The sequence below is a fragment of the Typopeltis vanoorti genome, chromosome 7, assembly GCF_054136105.1.
Source record: "Typopeltis vanoorti isolate ZY-2024b chromosome 7, IOZ_Tvanoo_1.0, whole genome shotgun sequence".
Lineage (NCBI taxonomy): Eukaryota > Metazoa > Arthropoda > Arachnida > Uropygi > Thelyphonidae > Typopeltis > Typopeltis vanoorti.
In genome coordinates, this window is record NC_143555.1 from 51,188,118 (window position 1) to 51,213,656 (window position 25,539).

General features: G+C 36.2%; 1 protein-coding gene across 1 annotated transcript in view; it reads right to left on the bottom strand.

Annotated features, from left to right (window-relative positions):
- Positions 1-25,539, bottom strand: part of LOC150104671 (uncharacterized) — a 58,413-nt gene that overhangs the window by 15,447 nt on the left and 17,427 nt on the right. Inside the window, exons 2-3 of the mRNA XM_090395605.1 lie at positions 2,627-3,008; positions 274-2,515 (exon numbers count right to left, since the gene is read on the bottom strand). Coding sequence (XP_090251731.1) covers positions 274-2,515; positions 2,627-3,008 — 2,624 coding nt within the window. The remainder of the gene's footprint in view (positions 1-273; positions 2,516-2,626; positions 3,009-25,539) is intronic.

Consider the following 25,539-nt stretch of genomic DNA (forward strand, 5'->3'; position numbering starts at 1 on the left):
AATATTTTCTTTTTCCAACTCAGAAATCATAAACTCCATTATTTCTTCCACTTTAGAACATTCTGACGTTATGCCACCTTCTTTCTCAATATCAGGGAATTCAGAAGGCAAAAAGCTGCTAGTTTTACCAGTTTCAGAGATATTACATTTTTCTTGCTCAGAAGAAACAATTTTCTTTTCAATTTCTCTTTGCAAACTTTGATCTGACGTGTCCTTGCTTGTTTCATTTAGTGCATCACTTTTTTCAGTTTTTTCCAATTCTGAAATCATAACTTTCATAATTTCTTCTGCTTCTTGAAAATATTCTGACACTGCATAACTTTCCTTCTTGACAATGGGATATTTTGGTAATGAATTGCTGTCATTTTTAACATGTTCAGCAGAAGTATTCCATTTCTTTTCTTCATCAGAAAAAGGAAGCATTTTGTTTTTAGTTTCTCTCTTCAAACTTTGATACGAAGTATCCTCATTGATTTCTTTTAGTTCTTTAACATTTTCTGTTTCTACTTTAGAAATCAGAACTGTCATAATTTCTTCCACTTCAGAATATTTTGGCATTATTCTACATTCCTCATCAATACTGGAATATTTAGCTAGTGAATGTCTGTCTAGTTCAAATACAGTGGTAGTGTGTTTTTCTTTTTTCAATGAAAGTATTGCATCATTGGTTTCTATCTTGATACTACAAAGTGAGATATCTAAAGTTCTTTCTTTAGATACTTCATTGTTTTCTTTTTCCAATTCAGAAATTATACCTGTCATAATTTCTTCCACTTCAGTATATTCTGGCATTGTACTGCCTTCCTCCTCAATATTGGAATATTTAGACAGTGAATGTCTGCCTGGTTCAACTACAATGGCATGTTTTTCTTTCTTCAATGGAAGTACTCCATTATTGGTTTCTATCTTGATACTACAAAGTGAGCTATCTTTAGTTCTTTCTTTGGATAGTTCATTGTTTTCTTTTTCCAATTCGGAAATTATACCAGTCATGATTTCTTTCACTTCAGTATATTCTGGCATTATATTACATTCCTCATCAATACTGAAATATTTAGCTGGTGAATGTCTGTCTAGTTCAACTACAATTGCATGTTTTTCTTTCTTCAATGGAAGTACTCTGTCATTGGTTTCGGTCTTGATACTACAAAGTGGGCTATCTTTAGTTCTTTCTTTGGATAGTTCATTGTTTTCTTTTTCCAATTCAGAAATTATACCAGTCATCGTTTCTTTCACTTCAGTATATTCTGGCATTATACAACCTTCCTCATCAATACTGGAATATTTAGCTGGTGAATGTCTGTCTGGTTCAACTACAATTGCATGTTTTTCTTTCTTCAATGGAAGTACTCTGTCATTGGTTTCTGTCTTGATACTACAAAGTGGGCTATCTTTAGTTCTTTCTTTGGATAGTTCATTGTTTTCTTTTTCCAATTCAGAAATTATACCTGTCATCATTTCTTCCACTTCAGTATATTCTGTCATTATACTACTATCCTCCTCAATATTAGAATATTTAGCTGGTGAATGTCTGTCTGGTTCAACTACAATGCCATGTTTTTCTTTCTTCAATGGAAGTACTCCATTACTGTTTTCTATCTTGGTACTACAAAGTGGGATACATTTAGTTCTTTCTTTGGAGACTTCATTTTCTTTTTCCAATTCAGAAATTATACCTGTCATAATTTCTTCCACTTCAGGCATCATACTACCTTCCTCTTCAATACTGGAATATTTAGATGGTGAATGTCTCTCTAGTTCGACAACAGTGGTATATTTTTCTTTCTTAAATGGAAGCGTTGCATCAATAGTTTCTATTTTGATACTATGAAGTGGGATATCTTTAGTTCTTTCTTCGGATACTTCACTGTTTTCTTTTTCTAATTCAGAAATTATACCTGTCATAATTTCTTCGACTTCAGAATATTCTGACATTATACTACCTTCCTCCTCAATACTGAAATATTTAGTTGGTGAATATCTGTCTGGTTCCACCACAATGCCATGTTTTTCTTTCTTCAATGGAAGTACTCTGTTATTGGTTTCTGTCTGGATACTACAAAGTGACAGATCTTTAGTTCTTTCTTTGGATAGTTCATTGTTGTCTTTTTCCAATTCAGAAATTATGCCTGTCATAATTTCTTCCACTTCTGAATATTCTGGCATTATACTACCTTTCTCCTCAATACTGGAATATTTAGCTGGTGGATATCTGTCTGGTTCAACCATAGTTGTATGTTTTTCTTTCTTCAATGGAAGTATTCTATTATCATTTTCTATCTTGATACTATGAAATAGCATATCTTTATTTCTTTTTGATAGTTCATTGCTTTCTTTTTCTAATTCAGAAATTATACCTGTCATGATTTCTTCCACTTCAGAATATTCTGGCACTGTACTACCTTCCTCCTCAATACCGGAATATTTAGCTGATGAATATCTGTCTGGTTCAACTATAGTGGTATGTTTTTCTTTCTTAGATGGAAGTATTGCATTATCAGTTTCAACCTTGATACTATGAATTGGCATATCATTATTTCTTTCTTTTGATACTTCATTGTTTTCTTTTTCTAATTCAGAAATTATACTTGTCATAATTTCTTCCACCTCTGGAAAACATTCTGACATAACATAATCTTCCTTCTCAATACTGGGTAGGTTTGTTAGCAAATCTGTATTTTCTTTAACAACTTCTCTTTCTTTTTCTAAACTTTTATCTAATGTATCTTCCTTTATATCTTTTAATATTTCATTTTCTTTTTCCACTTCAGAAATCATAACTGTCATAATTTCTTTCACTTCTTTAAAATATTCTGACTTTATACCACTTTCTTTATCAGTACGGACATATTTAGCAGGTAAATGTCTCTCTGCTTCAATAAGTTTAACAATACTACTACTTTTCTTTCCTTTATTTAAACAAGGAGCAATGTTATTTTCAGTTTCTATCTGCAATCTATTATCTGATATATCTTCATTTATTTCTGTATTTGTACTCAATCCATTCTCTGAAATAAAAGATGCATGCCACTTTAAATGAGTTATCTCAGAGTAAATTAATAACATTAAAATTAAACAAAAATGCATTACTATTACATTTCATTTTGCAGTACTGAATATTCTGGCTTAATAGTAATCATTATACAATATAGCAGAAGCTACTCTAGAAACATGTATAAGACAAATTTTATACTATTATAAAGCATATGTACAGTGTCTCCAAAAGCAGTAAGGAAAAAAAAAAAAGCTGAAATTAACTACATATGAGTATTAATAGTGTAGGCTTACCTCGACTACAATACAGCACAGTCTCTCATGCATGTCAAACATGGGTAACATGCATCAATAGAAATAGGATGGATAGCACCTTAGAGAAAGTAACCAATATAAAGAAATATATAAAGAAAAAGCTGGTCCTTATTGAAGAACTAAACCACAGAATAGGAAATGAATACTAAACATACAGTAATATGTTGAAAAATTTGGAGAAAAGAGCAAAGCTGACAATGTTAAGTATATGTTGGATTTCTGTTCAGGACATGGACTGGTTACCACTAACACCATATCCAAACATAAATATGTGTACAATACATGAAGAGAATATAAATTTACAAGAGGAAAAGTCTCATTGACTATGTTACTGCAAATAGCAATCCTCACACTGGTTCAGGACAAGACAATATGAAGGAGATTTGAAATAAATAATCACCCTTTAGTTTTGAACAGAATAAATTTGAATATCATGTTGAAAAGAAAAAATATGTAAGAAAGTTTTTAAAAGATCTAAGTTGAGTGGCTTTCAGAAGTGACCTCAAGTATATAAACATTACTCGAGGAAATATGAAGTTTGAAAACAAACCTTGAAGAGTAGTGGAAGACTGAAGAAAACATTGAATAATTCAGCCAGAAGAATGTGGTAAAGCTATTTACAAGGATAGAAAAATCTGTGGATGCAAGAGGCAGTTATAAAAAAGAAGGCATATGCTATGATGAATTATTTAACACCTTGGTAGGGTCAAGTAATAATAATAAGATCAAAAGTTCCTAGAAAGAAAATCAGTATGTGTTCTGAGAGAATATATAGAAAAATGTAAAAAAGTATAAAATGATGGTGGCAAAATATTCTAGAGATTGCTAAACAAATCTTAGAAATGGAAAAAACAGTACTGTAGAAAGAATTAGATGATAAGAGTAGCATGAAAACTCCAGACAGATATCCTAGATGTTTGAAGTAATTAAATTTATTTTGAAAGATGTGAGAGAATGGTGTCAGAAAATATTCAAGAAGTATGCCATCAGGGGTATATATCAGTACTTCAGGTAGAAAAAGCCATCAAAAACATGAAATGCAAATGACATTTGACAACAAATGCTCAAGTATGAAAGTATAAATGTTTTACAGTGGCAGCATTGCATAATTCACTATGTCAAATTCTAGGTGATTGCAGTACAGCTCTCATAGTAGTATCCTTCTTTTAAAAAAGGGAAATAAAACTGAATTACAGAGGAATTTCAATACTGAATATTCCAGGTAAATGATCCATATATTATCATTATTGTGCCTCCATGGAATCCTAAGACTCATAGTAGGAGACACAAACTATCAACAAAATATTTATCATACCTTGAAACCATTAACAGAAAGCACTTAAATTCCATTCAGTCACAACACTCCAAGCAAAAAATCAAATCCTCGAGCACTTTCTAACCACACTCTTACCAACTCCCAGAGATGACCCTTGTTTTGCCCCTTCTAGCCAAGTGCTAAAATATTTCCTTTGTATTAATTCTATAAAATCCTTTAAGCAGCTTAAATATTTCTATCATATCCCCTCTTTTTTTGCCTATTAACCAACTTTTGCAACCCTCAATCTATTTTCATGGCATATTCGGCAGCCATCTTGATACTCACCATATCACGATGGCTGCTGATCCTTCCAACTACTTCCTCATCTCCAAGAAACCCAGATGACTAGACCTAAGCACAATAATCCAGATGCGGATGTATCAAGATTTTATAAAGAGAGATAACTCCCTCATCTCTGCACGTGTGTTCTTCAATTTATGTTCTGCCAGTACTGTCAGCCAATTTACATAATCCTACAAGCTCTCTATAACTTTGATTAACTATTACCCTACCCAACTTTGCATAATATGTAAACAACTGAATATCTCCCTTCAAATTATTTCCTATATCATTTATATCCATTAAACAACAGTGGTGGTCCAAGCACAAAGCCCTGCAGCACATCACTAGTCACCTGCCTTCTCCTGGATTTTACTCCTCCATGTACTACATTTTTAGTATCTGTCCACCAGCCATCTTATATTCAATATCACCAGTTTCATATCCATCCCCATTTGTTGCAGTATGCATAACAGAGTTCCAGTTACATGTGGTAACATGTCAAATACCTTTGCAAAATCCAGCAGTATCATCATGTAGCCATTTCCTGTATCCAACTGTTATTCTATTATAAGAAGTTAGATTATTAAAGCATGACTGACAGTTCACAAGGACATTCTGCCCCTCATACAGTATCATATTCTTATCCACCCATTGTTGAATTCTCTTTCTGAACAACCTTTCCTGTACTTTTACCACCACTCTTGAGATATCAGTCTTCATTTTAGAAATTATGGACTTTGCAATCATGTTATAAATAACTATTTTAATTTCCTGATGTTTCAACCTTCATATTAAGAATTTATTAATGTTTTATAATAGAGTGACATCTGAGTTAGACAAGGGGAAATGGCTACACAGTGATACTTCTGGATTTTGCAAAGACTTTTGACAGGATACCCCATGGAATACTGTTGAGCAAATTAGAACAAATGGGGTGGATACTAAACTGGTGTTATGGATAAGAGAATGGCTTATGGAGAGATACCAGAAAGTAGTGTATGGAGGAGCAGAGTCCAGGATGAAGCAGGTGACCAGTGGTTCCCAATAACGGCATTAACACAGGGCTCTGTGCTTGGGCCGTTATTGTTTAATTTGTACATAAATGATATAGGAAATGACTTGAAGGGAGATGTTCAGTTGTTTGCTGACAATGCAAAGATGGGAAGTGCAATAAGAAATCAAGCCGATGTTGAGAGTTTGCAGGATGATTTAAATAAACTGGCAAAATGGGCAAAGGATGTCAGTTCAATGTGGAAAAGTGTATAGTTATGCATTTTGTGGTTCTGGATAAATCTCTTGAAGTACCGTTCCATCAATGTGGTACACATTGATGGAACGGTACTTCAAGAGATTGATGAGGCTAGAGACTTGGGGGGGTATTAGTGAATAGGGAGTTGAAGTTCAGAGGACACATTGCTAACGTGTCCAAGATAGCACATAGAATTACTTGGTTATTGAAGAACACACTAACATCCAGAGATAAAGAGGTTATTATTCCTCTTTATAAGGCATTGATACTTCCACATTTGGATTACTCTGCTCAAGTGCTGTCGCCTGGATTCCTTGGAGATGATGAACTGGTGGACAGGCTCAGAAGAGCGAATAAGTTGGTCAATGATGTAAAAAATGCTCCCTAGATTGATAGATTGAAAGCTTATGGATTACAGAGTTGGTTGATAGGCGGAGAAGAGGAGATATGATAGAAACATTTCAATTACTTAAAGGTTTTTATAAGATTGATGCAAGGGAAATATTTCCGCTGTGTGATAGTGACGGAAGAATAAGAGGTCATCCCTGAAAATTAAGGAAAAGTGTGGTGAATGAATGGAATGCATTGCCTGACTCAGGTGTGAGTGCTTTGTCTGTAAATGAGTTCAAGAAGAGGTATGATAGATATTGTTTTGATAGTTCTGGTCTCCCACAATAAGTCTTCTGACTCCATTCGAGATACCCATATAATAATATTATTAAGGTCATCATCTGGAGTATATGCAGATATACAAGGACAAGCAGAGTTACATTTCACACAGTAAGCTAAAGAAACAATGATTTGATGACCAGTTATTCTACTGACATCACCTCTAGTGAAAAAAAAAAAAAAATACAGATGAAATTAAAAATTAATTAAATATTTAGAAACTACATCAAAGCTAAATTCTATTTAAGATAACATGGGAGAAACATTCTTTCATATAGATAGTTTTCTTAGAGTAACAATGATGTCCTATGTTTAACATGGCAATTGATTTACGAGATTTACGATTCTGAATTATCTACAGTCCTGTTTATAGCTCTTCGGGAGAAAGGTTCCACGGGTAGAATATGTGCCTTCCATATGCTTCGATTTTTAGAATATCATTATTGTTCAGATTTGGGTGATTGATAAGAATCTCACAGGTTTCCTTAAATTTGATTTCATACCATATTTTGGTGTGATGTAAAAACTAGTGCTTTTCCAGTCAATTCTATGTAAAGTGTTCAGGCATGATCAGAACGGCCAGCCTCACCATAGTTATTATATTTAATGTGTCGTTTATGTTCCTCTTGTCTGATAGGAATTGTGCATCCTGTTTTCTCTGTATATGGTAGATTACAGGTGCAATAAATCTGGTATACTCCAGGGTGGGCCAGTGGAGGAAGTGGGTCTTTGGATGAGTTGAGTAAGCTTTTTAATTTTGCAGGAGGTTTAAAGGTGGCTTTGAGGTTGTATTTCTGTAGTATTCTGTTTGTTTTATCTGATGTCCTGTTAATGTAAGGAATGGTTATAGTTTTATTGTAGTCTAGTTTATCTTTGTTTATTGTTGAGGTCTTGTATAGAATTTTGTTAAGAGTGTTTTGGCTGTAACCATTTTTTAGGACAGTATTGCTGATAACTTTAAATTCGTCTTTCAGCGCTTGTTCATTGGAGCAGATCTTCAAAGCTCTGTTTTTTAGAGTATTAATGACACTTAGTTTTTGTGTTGGGTGGTGGTAGGAGTTTATGTGTATATATTGCCCCATAAGTCTGTTTCCAGTAAACAATAAAGGAAAGACTGCCAGAAGGAAGACGTGTGATAAGTGTATCTAGAAACGGAAGTGTGTTCTGTTTTTCAATCTCAATTGTGAACTGTATGCATTTGTGACGTTTGTTTAGGTGACTAGGGAAAATGCCCAGTGTCTAGCAGCCATGGGACCAGATCGCGAAAGCATTCAACATATCTAAGCCAGACTTGGGGTTTAACACTTTCATTGCCAAGCCGAAAATTGGAATTTCGTGTGGTGGCCAAATTTTTTTAATTAGTTAGCAACGTCCATGCGATAACGCGTGATCAGCCGTTTGGTGAAAACTCGCATAGCGTGATCGTGCGATATCGTTCATTGCCAAGCTGAAAATTGGAATTTCGTGTGGTGGCCAACTTTTCTTATTTTTTTATTTTGTTAACGATGTCCACGCGATAACGCGTGCTCAGCCTTTTGGTGAGAACTTGCATCGTGTGATTGGCAATGAACGTGTTAAAGGAGAGGAATCTAGAGCATATTGCTTGAAATGTTCCATATAAAAGTTAGCAATGGGGGGGGGGGGGTAATGGTAAGCACATGACTGTCCCTTCTTTTTTGTAGGTAGAAAGCGTTTTGCCATACAAAATAACCAGAACATAATACATGCGCATAGAGTGCAGTGATATCTAGAGGGAATTTGTTCTGTAAAAGAAGTACTGTGTCATTGATTGGGACATTCGTAAAGAGGGTAGAGATGTCAAAACTGACTAATAAATCATCTTTCTCTAATGTAATGTGTTTGATTATGTTTATGAAGTGTTGCATGTTTCTGATATATTACATGTTTATAGGAGGGGGGGAATGACCTACCAACTCCTTGCCTGTTGCCACTAATTTCTTGGCTAGGTGATAATTCAGGCTGTTTATACCTTCGACTATTGGCCAGAGTGGTGTGTTTTGTTTGTGTATCTTTGGTAGACCGTAAATTCTCGGGGAGCGAGCATAGTACAGAAGTAATTTTTTGACCGTAAATTCTCGGGGAGCGAGCATAGTGCGGAAGTAATTTTTTGACCATATCTTCGGGCCATGTAGTAATTGATTTAAGTAGTTTCTCTGTTTTCTTTTTGTATTCTATTGATTGGGTCATGGTTAACAAGTTGGTATGTACTATTGTCCGAGCAGATTAATTTTTTCTAAATATGTGGTTCGGTTTAGAATAACGGTGGCACTTCCTTTATAGGCTCTAGTTATTATAATGTTCGGATTTGATTTTAATGATTTCACCGCTGTTAATCCATGTTTCATTCAGTTGCTTGTTATTGTTTTCTTATAATTTATATTTAAAATGTTGGTGGTTTCTAAACGTATTTTATCTGCTATGGTATTTGGGATGAATCTTAAGCCTCTTTCAATATTACAAATAAAATCCAGTTTGTTCATCGATCTGGGTGCAATGGCAAACTTTAGACCTTTGTCTAAAGAGTAGCAAGAGTTCATCTTTGTTTAAGGCTTGGTTGGATTGGCTACATTACTGTTACCTGCAGGTGATTGGTCGCACCTGTTGTTTCTTGCTTCTGGCTGGTTGTTAAAGTTCACTATGGGGAAATTCAAAAATGTTCGTTGGTTTTGTCGATCTTTTAGTCTATGAAATTTGGATATGAGATTTTCTTTCTTAGTTTTAAGGATATGGTTCGCCTTGTTATCCATAAACTTTTCGAGGAGAGTCCAAATATCTGCGTTCAAGTAACTTGAAAGTTCAGATTTTACATTTTGTACCTGGTTTTGAGTAATGGCCAAGTTTATTGTAGTAGCCTGGATCTGTTCTCTGAGTAACGCTTTCTCCATGCGGTGGTAAATTCATTGCGCCCTTGTTAAGGTAAATTATGAGCAACATGCTCTAGATTCCTCTCCTTTAAAATCCAAATTCTGGCTTAGATATGTTGACCGTGTTTTCGCGATCTGGCAACATGGCTGCCAAACACTTTCCTTGGCCACCTAAACAAACAACACAAATGCATACAGTTCACAACTGAGATTGAAAAACAGAACACACTTCTGTTTCTAGATATACTTGTAGCATATCTTCCTTCTGGCAGTGTTTCCTTCACTGTTTACCAGAAACAGACACATACTGGCCAATATATATACATAAATTCCTACCACCACCCAACACAAAAACTAGTGTCATTAATACTCTAAAAAACAGGGTCTTTGAGGATCTGCTCCAATGAACAAGTGCTGAAAGATGAATTGAAAGTTATCAGCAATACTTTTCTAAAAAAATGATTACAGCCAAAACACTATTAACAAAATTCTCTACAAAACCTCAACAAAAAAAAACAAAGATAAACCAGACTACAATAAAACTATAACCATTCTTTACATTAAAGGGACATCAGATAAAATAAACAGAATACTACAGAAATACAACCTCAAAGCCACCTTTAAACCTCCTGCAAAATTAAAAAGCTTACTCAACTCATCCAAAGACCCACTCCCTCTGCTGGCCCACCCTGGAGTATACCGTATTTATTGCACCTGTCATCTACCATGTATAGAGGAAACAGAATGCACAATTCCTATCATACAAAAGGAACATAAACAACACATTAAATATAATAACTATCGTGAAGCTGACCTTTCTGATCATGCCCTGAACACTTGACAAAGAATTGACTGGAAAAGCACCAGTTGTTTACATCACACCAAAACATGGTATGAACACAAATTTAAGGAAGCCTGTGAGATTCTTATCAACCACCCCAATCTGAACAATAATGATGGTCTAAAAATTCCAAGCATATGGAAGGCACATATTCTACCCATGGAACCTTTCTCCCAAAGAGTTAACTATAAACAGGGCTGTAGATAATCCAGAATCGTAAATCTAATAAAAGAATTGTCATTTTAAAAACAGGACATCATTGTTATTGTAAGAAAACTATCTATATGAAAGAATATTTCTCCCATGTTATCTTAAATAGAATTTAGCTTTGATGTAGTTTCTAAATAGTTACCGTATTTGCCGGAGTATAAGACGCACCTCCTTTTTTGTACACAATTTTTTGGAAAAAAAAGATTTTTTTAGATCCTCTTCCTGATTCCACCAAGTTCGTATCATTTTCTCAGTTGGGGGTGGCCCGAAATGCCTCTCTGCATCAATGTTTCCATGTTCTTTAGCATACGCAATCACACATAGCTTGTATGCAATACTGTAACAACCGACGTTTCTCAGCCATAATTTGCCAAGAAATTTAGAGAAAATTTAACAGCAGAAATTTATCACCTTTCACAACAACTGCGACAACAACTGAAAAGTTTAAACGAACAGGAACACAGCTGTGATCGTCGATGACAGCGCATGCGCATCCACTGAACTCTACATAACGGGAATACTCTCACACACACTGCAAGGAAGAAAGAAAGAAATCGAATGTGATTTCTTTCTTTCTTCCTTGCAGTGTGTGAGAGTATACGGAACAGAGAAAATTTCCAGAAATGAAAGTAATAAAAAACTGAGTATCAGCAAATAAGACACACCCTATTTTTCAGATATATTTTCAAAGAAAAAAAGTGTGTCTTTGAAAATATATCTTTTATATATAATTTTTAATTTTAAATGTTTTTTTTTTCACTAGAAGTCATGTCAGTAGAATAATCGGTGATCAAATCATTGTTTCTTTAGCTTACTGTGTGAAATGTAACTCAGCTTGTCCTTGTATATCTGCATACACTCCAGACCTTAATATTATTATTATATGGGTATCTCCATGGAGTCAGAAGACTCATCATGGGAGACCCAAACTATCAAAACAATAGTTATCATACCTCTTCTTGAACTCATTTACAGACAAAGCACTCACAACTGAGTCAGGCAATGCATTCCATTCATTCACCACTCTCCAAGCAAAAAAAAAAAAAAAAAAAATCTAGTTCTCTTACCCTTGTTAACAACACTTTTCCTTAATTTCCAGGGATGACCTCTTGTTCTTCCATCACTATCACACAGCTGAAATATTTCTATCATATCTCCTCTTCTCCGCCTATCAACCAACTCTGTAATCCATAAGCTTTCAATCTATCAATCTAGGGAGCATTTTTTACGTCATTGACCAACTTAGTCGCTCCTCTGAGCCTGTCCACCAGTTCATCATCTCCAAGGAATCCAGGCGACAACACTTGAGCAGAGTAATCCAAATGTGGAAGTATCAATGCCTTATAAAGAGGAATAATAACCTCTTTATCTCTGGATGTTAGTGTGTTCTTCAATAACCACGTAATTCTATGTGCTATCTTGGACACGTTAGCAATGTGTCTTCTGAACTTCAACTCCCTATTCACTAATACCCCCCAAGTCTCTAGCCTCATCAATCTCTTGGAGTACCGTTCCATCAATGTGGTACACATCTGGTAATCTTTTAACCCCAAAATGCATAACTTTACACTTTTCCACATTGAACTGACATCCATTACCCTTTGCCCATTTTCCCAGCTTATTTAAATCATCCTGCAAACTCTCAACATCGGCTTGATTTCTTATTGCGCTTCCCAATTTTGCATCGTCAGCAAACAACTGAACATCTCCCTTCAAGTCATTTCCTATATCATTTATGTACAAATTAAACTTGGGCCATTATTGGTGCCCAATAGCAGCCCAAGCAAAGAGCCCTGTGCTTGGGCCATTATTGGGCACCACTGGTCACCTGCTTCATCCTGGACTCTGCTCCTCCACACACTACTTTCTGGTATCTCTCCATAAGCCATTCTCTTATCCATAACACTAGTTTAGTATTCATCCCCATTTGTTCTAATTTGCACAAATTATTTCATGGGGTATCCTGTCAAAAGCCTTTGTAAAATCCAGAAGTATCACTGTGTAGCCATTCCCCTTGTCCAACTCAGATGTCACTCTATTATAAAAAGTTAATAAATTGTTAATATGAAGATCGAAACGTCGGGAAATTAAAATAGTTATTTATAACACGATTGTAAAATCCATAATTTCTAAAACGAATGCTGATCACCGTGCAACACTAAAAGAAAGGATTGAAATATCAATCTATAATTTGCTACCAGACTTAGATCCTCCTTTATGTAAGGGAATTATTTTGCACTTCTTCTACTCTCTTGAAACTATGCCAGAGCTGAGACTTAAATCTAACAGCCTAATTAAAGGCTTCACCAGTTCCACTGTACGTATTCTATTAAAGCATGAGCTGATATCCCATCCAATCCCACAGCTGTATTTGCATTCAATTTTTCAATCCTCTAATTCATCAACCTCCGTTCTCACATCAGTCCCTGTAACCTTTGGCATAACACTAACTGCAATTGAATGATATATCCTTGAAAGTGGTCACTCAGTATCTCAATCATTTCTTCTACCTCTGCCCTACCATCTGCACTCTGTTAAAGTTATCCTTCCATAGTCATTCTTTCTCCTACATTTTCTTTTTTTGAAGATAATGCTTAATGATACTACTTATCCACCAAACTCCTTCCCAATTTACTCTACTGGCCTCAGCACACAGTGTGATAATTCTTCATCTGGATACTCCTTTACTCTGGATACGTCCTCCATGTGAACATCCTTCCCTTGCAAATGCATCTTTATGCCATTGTATTGCTTCAAGCTGCCTCTTACATATACCCCTTCTTAACTGGAATTTCCACATGATCACTTTCTCCAATTGGAAGCAATGTAGCCACCTTAGTTATGATTCTATAACCAGATCCAACACTGTCATGTTTCGAGTCCCTTCTGTCACATTCTGCTCCATGTAATTATCTCTCATTAAGTGTATAGATTCCATTTCCTTCCTTCTTCCAATGTATGTCTCTAAAGCTGAAGTCACCCATAATAATTACTCAACTTGCACACACTATACTAATCTGCTGATGCATGTCTTCTACATCATCTCTGGCACCCATTGGCCTATAGCAATAATAAATTTTACATTTTGTCCTATTGTTCTCAATCTCACACCCGACTGATTCAAAAGAACCGCCATCTGTCTGAATGACTGCCACTCTTATTGGCAGCAATTCATTTACTATCATGAGCAGTACCCCAACCCCTGTGATGTCTACTCTATCCTTCTTGAAATTTCTAAATCCATTGCATTCTACATCATCTGCTCTTAGCCAAGTCACACTAATGCCTATACCTTTTGGCAAGGTTGCACTAACCAATGCCAAGAACTGCACCCTCTTATTTCTGATGCTTCTAGCATTAGCCTATAAAAACGGTTGCATCCTCTTAGGGCCCACCAACTACCTTTGCATCCTATATTGACTACTCCATTTGATATTGTTGTCTGAGAGACTAGAGTCCATATTTTTTGTTCATTCACACACTCATTTGCTTCACAGGTGCCTTCATATACACTCATCTGCATCTGCCCTAATTTCTTTAGTTTTCCCCGATTTCACGCTTCCACAATCTCAGTGAATAAAAGCTCTCTAGATACCTCTGAATCCATTTAAGTGCAGTATATCAGCAGAGTAAATATCTTTCCATCCATCAAACTAAGGCCATAGATTAAAAAACTATATCATTCCTTCTGCACCATCTGCATATTAATTCATCAGCTATCATCCCCTTCTTCTCACTCTGCCTGTATCATAGCATCGCAGCAGACTCATAAAACTTCACCCACTTGCTCATTTTTTCACTTTTCCAATATCTCTTTCACCCCCCCCCATACAATACAATACATTACCTCACCTCTCAGGTCATTGGTTCCAGCAAAAACAAGAAATTCTGTCACCTTCCCTTTCTGCATTCTGATGGCATTATTAATATTATTAAATTTCACATTAGGGAAACAAGATATTGTAGCATTTTCGTGCAGCATTCCACTTAACATAGAATCATGATAAAAAATTATCTACTTAAGTTCTTTCTCTAATTTATTCTTATGATTTTCTTTTTGGCTTTAGAGTTTTTTTTTTTTTTTTTTTTTTTTTTGGGGGGGGGGGGGTTCAGTCTGACCAATTTCTTGTTGGTTTTGTAGCCTTTCAAATCCTGCACTCCTATGAAGGACCACATGCAAGCATGCTATTTATTCAGGTTAATCACCAGTTAATCATCATTTCTAGGTGATTAGTAATAATGGATTAACACAGATGATGGATTATATTAAGAAGTGGAATTAAATCTGATATCAAAGGTGGAAATGTTAATCTCAGCTCTTTACAATATGCAGACATTCTCCTAAATAAACCTGGTACAAGTTTTTAGGACTCTAACTACATACAATAACTGTAGCAAGTATAGCATGAAAATCAGCAATATCATTATTATTATTAAGAGATCTCCAAGAAACCAAAATTTCAAATGATGATACAACATGACAGAATTTCATGACGGTTGGGGCTTCGCCCGGTTAAACAAGCCCCCCCCCCCCATTGTTTTTGCCAAGGAACCAGGGCAAATGGCAAAGAGTCAGTACTGGAACAAATCCTAAAACTTACCACAACTCAACATCACCAGAGTTTAAGAGGTCGGTACTATCAACATAAGAAGCCTGAATGGCAAAGAAATGGAGTTAGCTGAGGAATTGGATAAGTACCAGATTGATATAATAGGTGACAAAAAAAGGCAAAAACTGGATCTTTCTGAGCAATAAATACAAAATGTTATATTCAGGCAATGACAATCAAGGAAAAGAAGGGGCAGCCATAGTATTCAACACTAAAAAACGAGTCTAATCTTCTTGAATGGCAGGCAGTCTCAAGTAGAGTGATGTGGGCAAATATCAGAATGGGGAAATTGGACAATGAGACTTATTTGTGCCTATGGTCCCACAGAAGGGTCTACCAAGGTAGAAGTGGAAGAATTTTTTGATGCTTTAGAGAAAGCAACTGACACAATGAAAAAAGGAAAAGTTGGTCCTTCTTGAGGATCTAAATGGCAGAGTAGAAAATAATTGTCAGACATACAAAAATATTTTGGGAAAATTTGGAGAAAAGAGTAAAGCTAATAATAATGGCAAATACCTGTTGGATTTCTGCTCAGGACATGGACTGGTTATTACTAACACCATGTTCCAACATAAAAATGTGCACAAATTCACATGGAGAGAAGAGGCAAGGAATAAGAAAAGCCTCATTGACTATGTTATTGTTTATAGTGATGTTTTTTCCCTGGTGCACTAGAGAGGATTTGAAATTGGAAGTGATCACTATTCAGTCTTGAGCAGGATAAAATTGAATTTCATATTGAAAAGAACATGTAAGAAGGTTTCCAAGAGAATAAAAGTTGAGCAGCTCTCAGATGTGAACTGTACACTAAAATACACAAATATTATTCAAGAAAAAATGAAAGAGTTTGGAAGCAGGAACCAAACCTTGGAGATTCAGTGGCAAGCCCTGAAGAAAATACTAATCGATTCAGTCAGAGAGGCAGGTGGTGAGGTTGTCTGCAAGGATAGAAAAATCAGAACTCCATGACAAATAAGTCAGCTTGTGCTCTTAGAGAATACAGAGACAAATGTAAGAAAAACGCTGTGTCAAACTGGTTAAACAAAAGTCATGGAAGGACTTTGGCAAGAACATAGAAAATAAATATCATGAAGGTGGCAAGATATTCTGGAGATTGTTGAAGAAGCTCAGAAATGGAGGAAAGTGTGCTGTAAAAGGAATTTAAGATTATAAAGGTGACACGAAAACAGGAGAAAAAGATATATTTGAAGTTCGGAGTAATTACTTTGAAAAACTGCTAAATGAAACAAACAGTGATGACAGCACAGTGGTAAAAAAATACTAACCAGGCATGCAGTCAGGAATACATATCCATACTTGAAGTAGAAAAAGCCACCAAAAGCCTGAAATGTGGAAAGGCAGCAATGGTAGATGATATTCGACCAGAAATACTCAAGTATGGAGGTATAATATAACGCCTCCATAGCGCAATTGGAAGAACAATGGTACATTGCGCCCTTTGATTGGAAAAGGCCTAAGTTCGATTCTCGTCATGATGGGAGGAATATATGGATTTTTTCAATCGAAAGTGAGTTAGCCGATCTCATACGGAAGTAGTAGGGTTTTTTCCTCCTGCATACAGACAAATCGGCCCTTCAGAACACATGCAATTTACAGACAAAAATATACTAGCTGTGGTGGGCTGTAGATAGTGCTCATGTTGTTGATTGGTGGTAGAGGTTCGGTGTAGTCATGGAGACGGAGAGTTGTACAATAGGTGTCCTCCTGCAATGAGTCTTCAGACTCCTTGGAGATGTCACGAATAATAATAAAAGTTGTACAGTGGCTGCACTGCATAGTTCATAAGGCCTGGACAGAGGGACGAATTTCAGATGACTGGAGGAACTCTCATAGTACCCATGTATAAAAAAGGGAAATAAAACTGAATGAGAATTACAGAGGCATTTCATTACTGAGTGTTCCTAAATTAGCTGAGAAAATATATGCAAATATACTCGAGAAACAGTTGAGAAGGATTGTGGAAGAGAAGTTTGGTGAAAAACAAGCTGGATTCAGGCCAAATAGAAGCTGTTAGGATCATATTTTCACTTTACGACAGACAGTTGAGAAATCATGGGAATATAACAAAGATCTGTATTTAAGTTTTGTATATCTGGAAAGGCATATGACAACATGCCAAGAGAGAAGCTATTCCAAACGCTACAGTTATATGGTGTTAATGGGGCACTATATCAAGCAATACTTAGTCTTTATTTGAGTTGTAAGTCAGCAGTTAGAATTGAAGGAAGTACAGGAAGATGGTTTAATGTTAAATCTGGTGTCAGACAAGGATGTACATTATCCCTTCTGTTATTTATCTATATGGATCACATTATGAAGGAAAGTGGTATTAAACCTGATATCAAAATTGGAGGTGTTAATCTCAGCTCTTTGCTTTATACAGATGATGTTATACTTCTAAATAAATCCGCTACAAGTCTGCAAGATTCCCTGACTAAATTGAATAACTGTTGTAATAGATATGGTATGAAGTCAGCAATAACAAGACAAAGAGAATGATAATAGGCAGAAGCATTGAAAATATCAACTGCATTGTGAATGGAGAACCTAAAGAACAAGTAAAATATTTCAGCTACTTGGGCACAATTTTTAGTGATGATGGTAAATTAAATATGGAAATAGACAACGGAATCAACAAAGCTTGTATGGTAGGAAGTTAACTGAATAAATTTATATGGAATAAGAGAGAAATTAGTCAAAACACTAAATTAGCTGTATAGAAGCCAGTGTTCAAACCAATTTTAACTTATGGATCTGAGAGCTGAGTCAGAAGTAAAACACTTGACCAAAGACTAGAGACCACAGATATGAGAGTCCTGAGAAAGATTAGGGGCATGAACAGATGACATCAATGGCCATATCATATTAAAAACAAGGATATTAGGAAAGAACTTGACATTGTCAGCATCCAGGAGTGTGTTTGCAGAGCTATTCTCAGGTAGTACGGTCACTTAAATAGAATGGGCAAGGAAAGATCGCCAAAGTAAGTGTTCTCTGACAGGTTGGCAGAAAAAAGACCCAGGGGGAAAAAGACCTAGTACTAATTTGGAGGAAAACTGTAGAGAGGAAGTTAGTAATGATGTAAATTTTTCATGTAGTATTATCATATCCTGTAAACAACTTGAGGGTATATATCAGGAATTTGATGATGATGATGATGAGAGATCTCCAGGGAGTCAGGGAATCATTGAGGGAGGCCACATACTACACGTACCAGCAATCAATACTTGTTCATGAATTCATTCACACTGCTGGCATACAAAACATCCAATGGCAATTCATTCAAATCATGCCACTCTATAAGAGAAAAATCTAGCCCTCAACCCCTTCTTAGCAGCATTCAATCTCAGCTCCAAGGATGTCCTCTTGTCCTTTCCCCACACTCCATAAAATTAAAAATACCACCTTCTGAAATCCTGTATAATCCTTTCAGAAGTTTGTAAGTCTCAATCATATCATCTCTCTTTCTCCTGTTTGCTAGTGTATGGAATCTACAAATTCTCAGTCTGTCTTCAGAATCAGTATTCCACAATCCTGCTATCATTTTTAACACATTATTTTGCACTCTCTCTCTCTCTGCTATATCAGAATCACAATGGAAACAAGGAGAACTAGACCTGCACACAATAATTCAAGTGAAGTCTTATCAAGGCCATTTAAAGAGCCAAAATGACATCCTTATCTTTACATGTCAAAGTTCATTTCAGCATTTCAATTATCCTTTGAGTTGTATTCGCAATCTTTGCTACTTCAACTTCCTATCTCCTAACACTCCATGATCCCTAGCCTGATCAGTTTCTTCTAGCATAACCCCACTAATATAACATGACATTGGTTATCTAATCATACCAATATGCATGACTTTACATTTTGCACTCTCTCTCTCTCTGCTATATCAGAATCACAATGGAAACAAGGAGAACTAGACCTGCACACAATAATTCAAGTGAAGTCTTATCAAGGCCATTTAAAGAGCCAAAATGACATCCTTATCTTTACATGTCAAAGTTCATTTCAGCATTTCAATTATCCTTTGAGTTGTATTCGCAATCTTTGCTACTTCAACTTCCTATCTCCTAACACTCCATGATCCCTAGCCTGATCAGTTTCTTCTAGCATAACCCCACTAATATAACATGACATTGGTTATCTAATCATACCAATATGCATGACTTTACATTTACTGACAATGAACTGTATCCATTTTCCCATTTTCACAATTCCAGACTATTCAAATCCTTCTGCAAGTACTGCATATCCACAGTATTCCTGATTACCCTGCCTACGTATGCATCATCAGCAAGTAGCTATATGTTACAAGTCAAATCCTTCCCAATGTTATTAATGTTCAGATTGAATAACAGTGGACCAAGGATCCTTCTGGTATACCAGCGGTTACCTTAAATCTTGCAGACTCACATCCCCTGTATATCAGTTTTTTATATCTGTCAGTCAGCTATCCTCTTATCAATGTTAATATTTTATAATCCAAATCCATATTTTCCAAATTATACAACAGTCTGCCATGCTGTATTCTGTCAAAAGCTTTAGCAAAATTCAAAAGTATCATTCCCTTTTTCTACCTCAATGGTAACATTATTATGGAATGTGAGCAAGTTACTAAAGCACGACCTTCCCTTAATAAACCCATTCTGTTCATTGCAAAGTACAGATTCACTGTCAACCCATTTCTTAATGTGAGCCCTAACCAATTTTTCCAAAACCTTCACCAGTACTAATGAGATACAGATTGGTCGATAGCTGGATGCATCGGTCTTTGCACCACCCTAGTGCAATGGGATTACCATATATTCTTTCCACTCCTGCGGAATCTTCCCTGTTCTGGGATTCAAATTATATAGCCTGGTCAAAGGAATAGTCATTCAGCAGGACCAGCTGAACACTCTTTTAGCACCCATGCTGATATACCATCAATTGCTATTGATGAATTCTTGTTCAGTTTCTGCAATAGCTCTAATACCTTCTCTTCTTACATCTGAGTTTCTTCATTCAGTGAAGAGGTAGCAGTGAGTTCAGTGTTGCATACACCAGGTTGATAGCTTTTAGTAAAATGAGCCCTCATTAGTTGAACAACCTCTTCTGCACTTGTCACCCTCAAACTATCTGCATTCAGTAAAGTTATTCTTTCTTTTACTTGCAGCATATCGATAGAATTCTTTGGTGTTATTTTTAGTTTGCAGAGCCAGTTTATTTTCATACTCAGACTTAGCTTTCTGTACAACAGTTGCAACTCTTCTGGCCTTCTGCTTATAATTTCATAACAGACATTATCCTTATGCACATTGTATTCCTTCCAGATCATCATTTTCTTATGAATCTCTTGCTTTGATGAAATACACATCCATCGACTCCTAACCTATTTATTCTTTGAACTCTTCAGACACATTTGATATTACATCATTTAAGTATTTTTTTTAAATGCTTCGCATGCACTGTTGACCTTCTTCCCATCCAGCAACTGATACAAAATATAAAGACCAAAACTATGAAAACAAGTAGCAGGAACATAGAAAACTTGAAACTGCATTCCAAATGAAAAACCTACAGAACAAAACATTTCAGCTATTTAGGCACAATTTTTAGTGCAGATGCAAATAAAATACAGAACTAGATAATAGAATAAACAAATCTGGTCGTCATGGGGAATCAAATGAATAAATTTATAAAGAATAAGAGAAAAATTAGACCACTATCTATCTATACAGAAGATAGTGTTGAAACTAATTTTAATGCATAGATCTGAGATATAATAAATTTAGTTTAATCCTTTATCCAAGTGTGAGCAAACAAAGTTTGCACCTAAAAATATCTTCAGGACTGAATATGGTGTTGTACTACCTTACTGGGGTAAGGTAATGCAACACCGGGCAACTCGTAGCAAAGGTGGACCAAGCTAACATCACTCCTATCCCAGTATCTCTCATAATGCAAAACACATCTCCTTGCGGATATGTATAATGTTATGCATTAAGGGATTGGCCACTACCCAGACTAGTTTCGACCTTCATTGAGGTCTCTTCAGTGGGAGCCAGGCCCAGTGGTGGAGATACCAGGCAGAAGCACTAGCGAGGTCATCTTTACCTATAGGAGTTGCAAAAAGGTGTGCCATCTTTTTTTTTTATTAAATTACTCTGGATACTGGGCCTGGCTCCCACTGAAGAGACTTCAACAAAGGTCAAAACTAGTCTGGGTAGTAGCCAATCCCTTAATGCATAACATCATACATATCTGCAAGGAGATGTGTTTTGCATTATGGGAGATGCTGGGATAGGAGTGATGTTAGATTGGTCCACCTTTGCTACAAGTTGCCCGGTGTTGCACTACCTTACCCCAGTAAGGTAGTACAACATCATATTCAGTCCTGAAGATATTTTCAGGTGCAAACTTTGTTTGCTCACACTTGGATAAAGGATTAAACAAAATTTATTATAGTCTAACCAAGTGAAAAATAAACTTCCAACATCTTTCTCTAAATCCAGAGTAATTTAATAAAAAATGTGGCACACCTTTTGGCAACTCCTATAGGTAAAGATGACCTCGCTAGTGCTTCTGCCTGATATCTCCACCACTGGGCCTGGCTCCGACTGCAGAGATCTCAATAAAGGTCGAAACTAGTCTGGGTAGTGGCCAATCCCTTAATGCATAACATTATACATATCCGCAAGGAGATGTGTTTTGCATTATGGGAGATACTAGGATAGGAGTGATGTTAGCTTGGTCCACCTTTGCTACGAGTTGCCCGGTGTTGCATTACCTTACCCCAGTAAGGTAGTACAACACCATATTCAGTCCTGAAGATATTTTCAGGTGCAAACTCTGTTTGCTCACCCTTGGATAAAGGATTAAACTAAATTTATTATAGTCTAACCAAGTCAAAAATAAACTTTCAGCATAGATCTGAGAGTTGGTTATAAGTAACATTTGACTAAAGCCACAGATGTGAGTGTTCTGAGGAAAATTAGAGAAGTGGACAGATGGCATCAATGTCAGAATGATTAAAAATGAAGATAATCAGAAAGAACTTAACACTAAGTATTAGGATGTCTAAGCAGAGAAAAATTTCAAGGGATATCATCACTTACACAGAATGAGAAAGTTAAGCAAAACAGATGTTTGATGCCAAAATGGCATGAAAAGACCTAGTGTAAGACCAAGATCTTGGGATGTAGTCAGAAGATAAAATAAGACTTGATAATACTGCAGGTCATAGCAGATAAGGCTATTCTACAGCCCAAATTTAATTCTAGTTTATTGTGGTCCTGTCTGTTTTCATAGTTTTGGTCTTTATATTTTGTATTGGTTGCTGATTGGGAAGAATATTCACAGTGCATGCAAAAACATATTTAAAAAAAATAAACTTAAATGACGAAGTATCAAAATATGTCCTGAGAGTTCAAAGAATAACAGTAGGAGTCAGATGGATGTGTAACCTTATTAAGCAAGAGATTCATAAGAAATGGATGAAATGGAAGGAATACCATCTTCATTGAATTTTTACTTTTTGAGCCTGCCTTCCCCACAGGGGTCACCAAAAGCAATAAAACCACCACCCATCCTAACAATACAGCATCCTCAAGTTCTGGAAGCTTGATTTTTGGATAGACTACCAGATCTATTAACATCTGCCTTGAACATAAAAACTACATCTGCAATCATAGTATGTCAAGTCATGACTACCAAGCAGACTATGTTTTGGATATTCCTTCTCACAGGGCAAAATGAAAGAAGATAACTATGTTACACAGAAACTACTATAGGTCTGAAAGACTATTTTTAGAATCAGTACCATTTACCAAAAGATTAGCCTCATTCTCTTTCACATCCTGGAGTATATAAAGTGCCTTCAGCTTGGAACTTAACCCACTTTGGACAGACTAGTCGCTCTATTAACATCAACCTTGAAGTACACAAAAACTACATCTGAGATCATGTGTATGGCAAGTCAGGACTGACAGACCATGCTCTGATTATTCCTTCACATCACACAGGATTAAATCAAAGAAAGCTGTTGCATAGAAGTCGCTATGTGCAAGAAATCATTAATAGAATCAGTATCTGGTATGAAGCACCCCCCTAATCTCAACAAGTATGGCTGCATTAATTTGTGAAAGATCTGGGGTCATTCTATGACCACAATGAGCTTGGCTTCTCCAAATTAGCTTTGTTGTTATCTGGTCCCTGGAGAGGCACATCTTGTTTAGGACATTAGTTCCTAAACAATTTCACTGGTTTTCAAATTACCAGCATCATCTGAGTACAAATTGTAACTGTGGTAAACACACTGTTTCTATAAAAATTGCAGTGTGTTTACCACAGTTACAATTTGTACTCAGATGATGCTGGTAATTTGAAAACCGGTGAAATATTAGCATGCTCAAATTATGTATACGGGGGGGGTCCTCAACCTATGTCGTCCTCGACATGCGTCGTCTCGACTTTACGGTGGTAATCCCATAAATAAATTAAAAAATAAATTTCGACTTGAAGCAGCATGACGTAAAATTCAAACGTCAGGGGTGAACTTGTTTGTGAATGCAGCAGAAGAATACGCCGTTATGTGGAGTTTGTTTGGGAGAGGTGCCATCGCTTCAGTCCCAGCATACACTCTTTGGGTACTATGTGCTTTGTTTACATCCGCTCTCTCACTTTTGTGTTTTTTTTGTGACTTTTTATCCTTCGATATGGCTCCCAAACGTAAGGCAGACTCTTCCAATGGCAGTGTGTCGAAAAAAAGGAAAGCCATTACATTAGAAGTGAAATTAGACATTATTAAAAGGGCAAAAAAGGGACACACACCAATGAACATCACAGTGCATTTTTAGGTTTTTTAGGGTGTTTTAGGTTAGGTAAGTAACTTAGACTATGGTAATTCCGAAGTGCATCGAAAATCGCCTTACGTCGGTCTGTAAGAATGGATCTCCGACATGACTCGAGGATCCCCCTGCACATACATACATATATATATATTTTTTTTTTTTTTTTTTAAATTTATTTATTTATTTAAATATTTTTATTCTGGCATTGGTTTATAACATGAAGTTATGAATGCCTATATATCTTTAGGCAGCTGTGATTGTCTGTATATCACCAATATAGACAATCACAGTTCCACCAATGTGGTATACTGCTGCTAATCTTTTCATCCCAAAATGCATAACCTTACATTTTGTCACATTAAATTGACATCCATTCTCCTTAGCCCAGAACTCCAATCTATCTAAGTCATCCTGCAAGATTTTGACATCTGCATTCACTATTGCCCTACCTAACTTTGCATCATCAGCAAACAAATGAACTGTTCCTCTTAGATCCTTCTCTATGTCGTTAATGAACTAATTAAACAGCAGTGGTCCAAGAACAGAACCCTGCGGCACACCACTAGTCACAGGCCATCTTTTGGACTCTACTCCTGAATAAACTATTCTCTGATGTCTCTCCATCAACCACCCACCTATCCATCTCACCAACCCTATATCCATTCCTATCCTGTCAAATGCCTTAGCCAGGTCCATCAGTATCACTGTAAACCCATTACCCTTATCCAGTTCAGCCGTCATAAAAGTCATAAAAGTGTTATAAAACTTGAGCAAGTTACTGAGGCATGATCTACCCTTCACAAAGCCATGCTGTCCCCCGTACAGTATCTCATTATCATCAATTTATTCTTGTATTTTTCACTTGACTACTTTCTCCAAGACCTTCAAAACGACTCCTGATATGCTGATCGGTCGGTAATTTGCAACAGTAGTCTTGGATCTTCTTTTTGCAGTGGAACTATTTTCCCTCTTTCCACACCTTTGGGACTAAACCTGATATAAGACTCAGATTAAACAACATGGTCAAGGGCACTGATAATTCTTTAGCCGCTTCACGCAAGACCCGTGCCGGTATACCATCCAATCCCACAGATGTATTCACATTAAGGTTCTGTAATAGACTATTCATCTCCACTTCATTCATCACAATTCCCATATAAACTAATAGTTTCTTCATTTTTTCAATGTCACCACCAGGATGATATACTCTTGCAAAGTGCTCGCTCAGTAATTCCACTATATCAACTGATTCAGTAACCTCCTTACCATCGTTATTCCTTAAAATCATTCTGCCGTGTACAGTTTTTT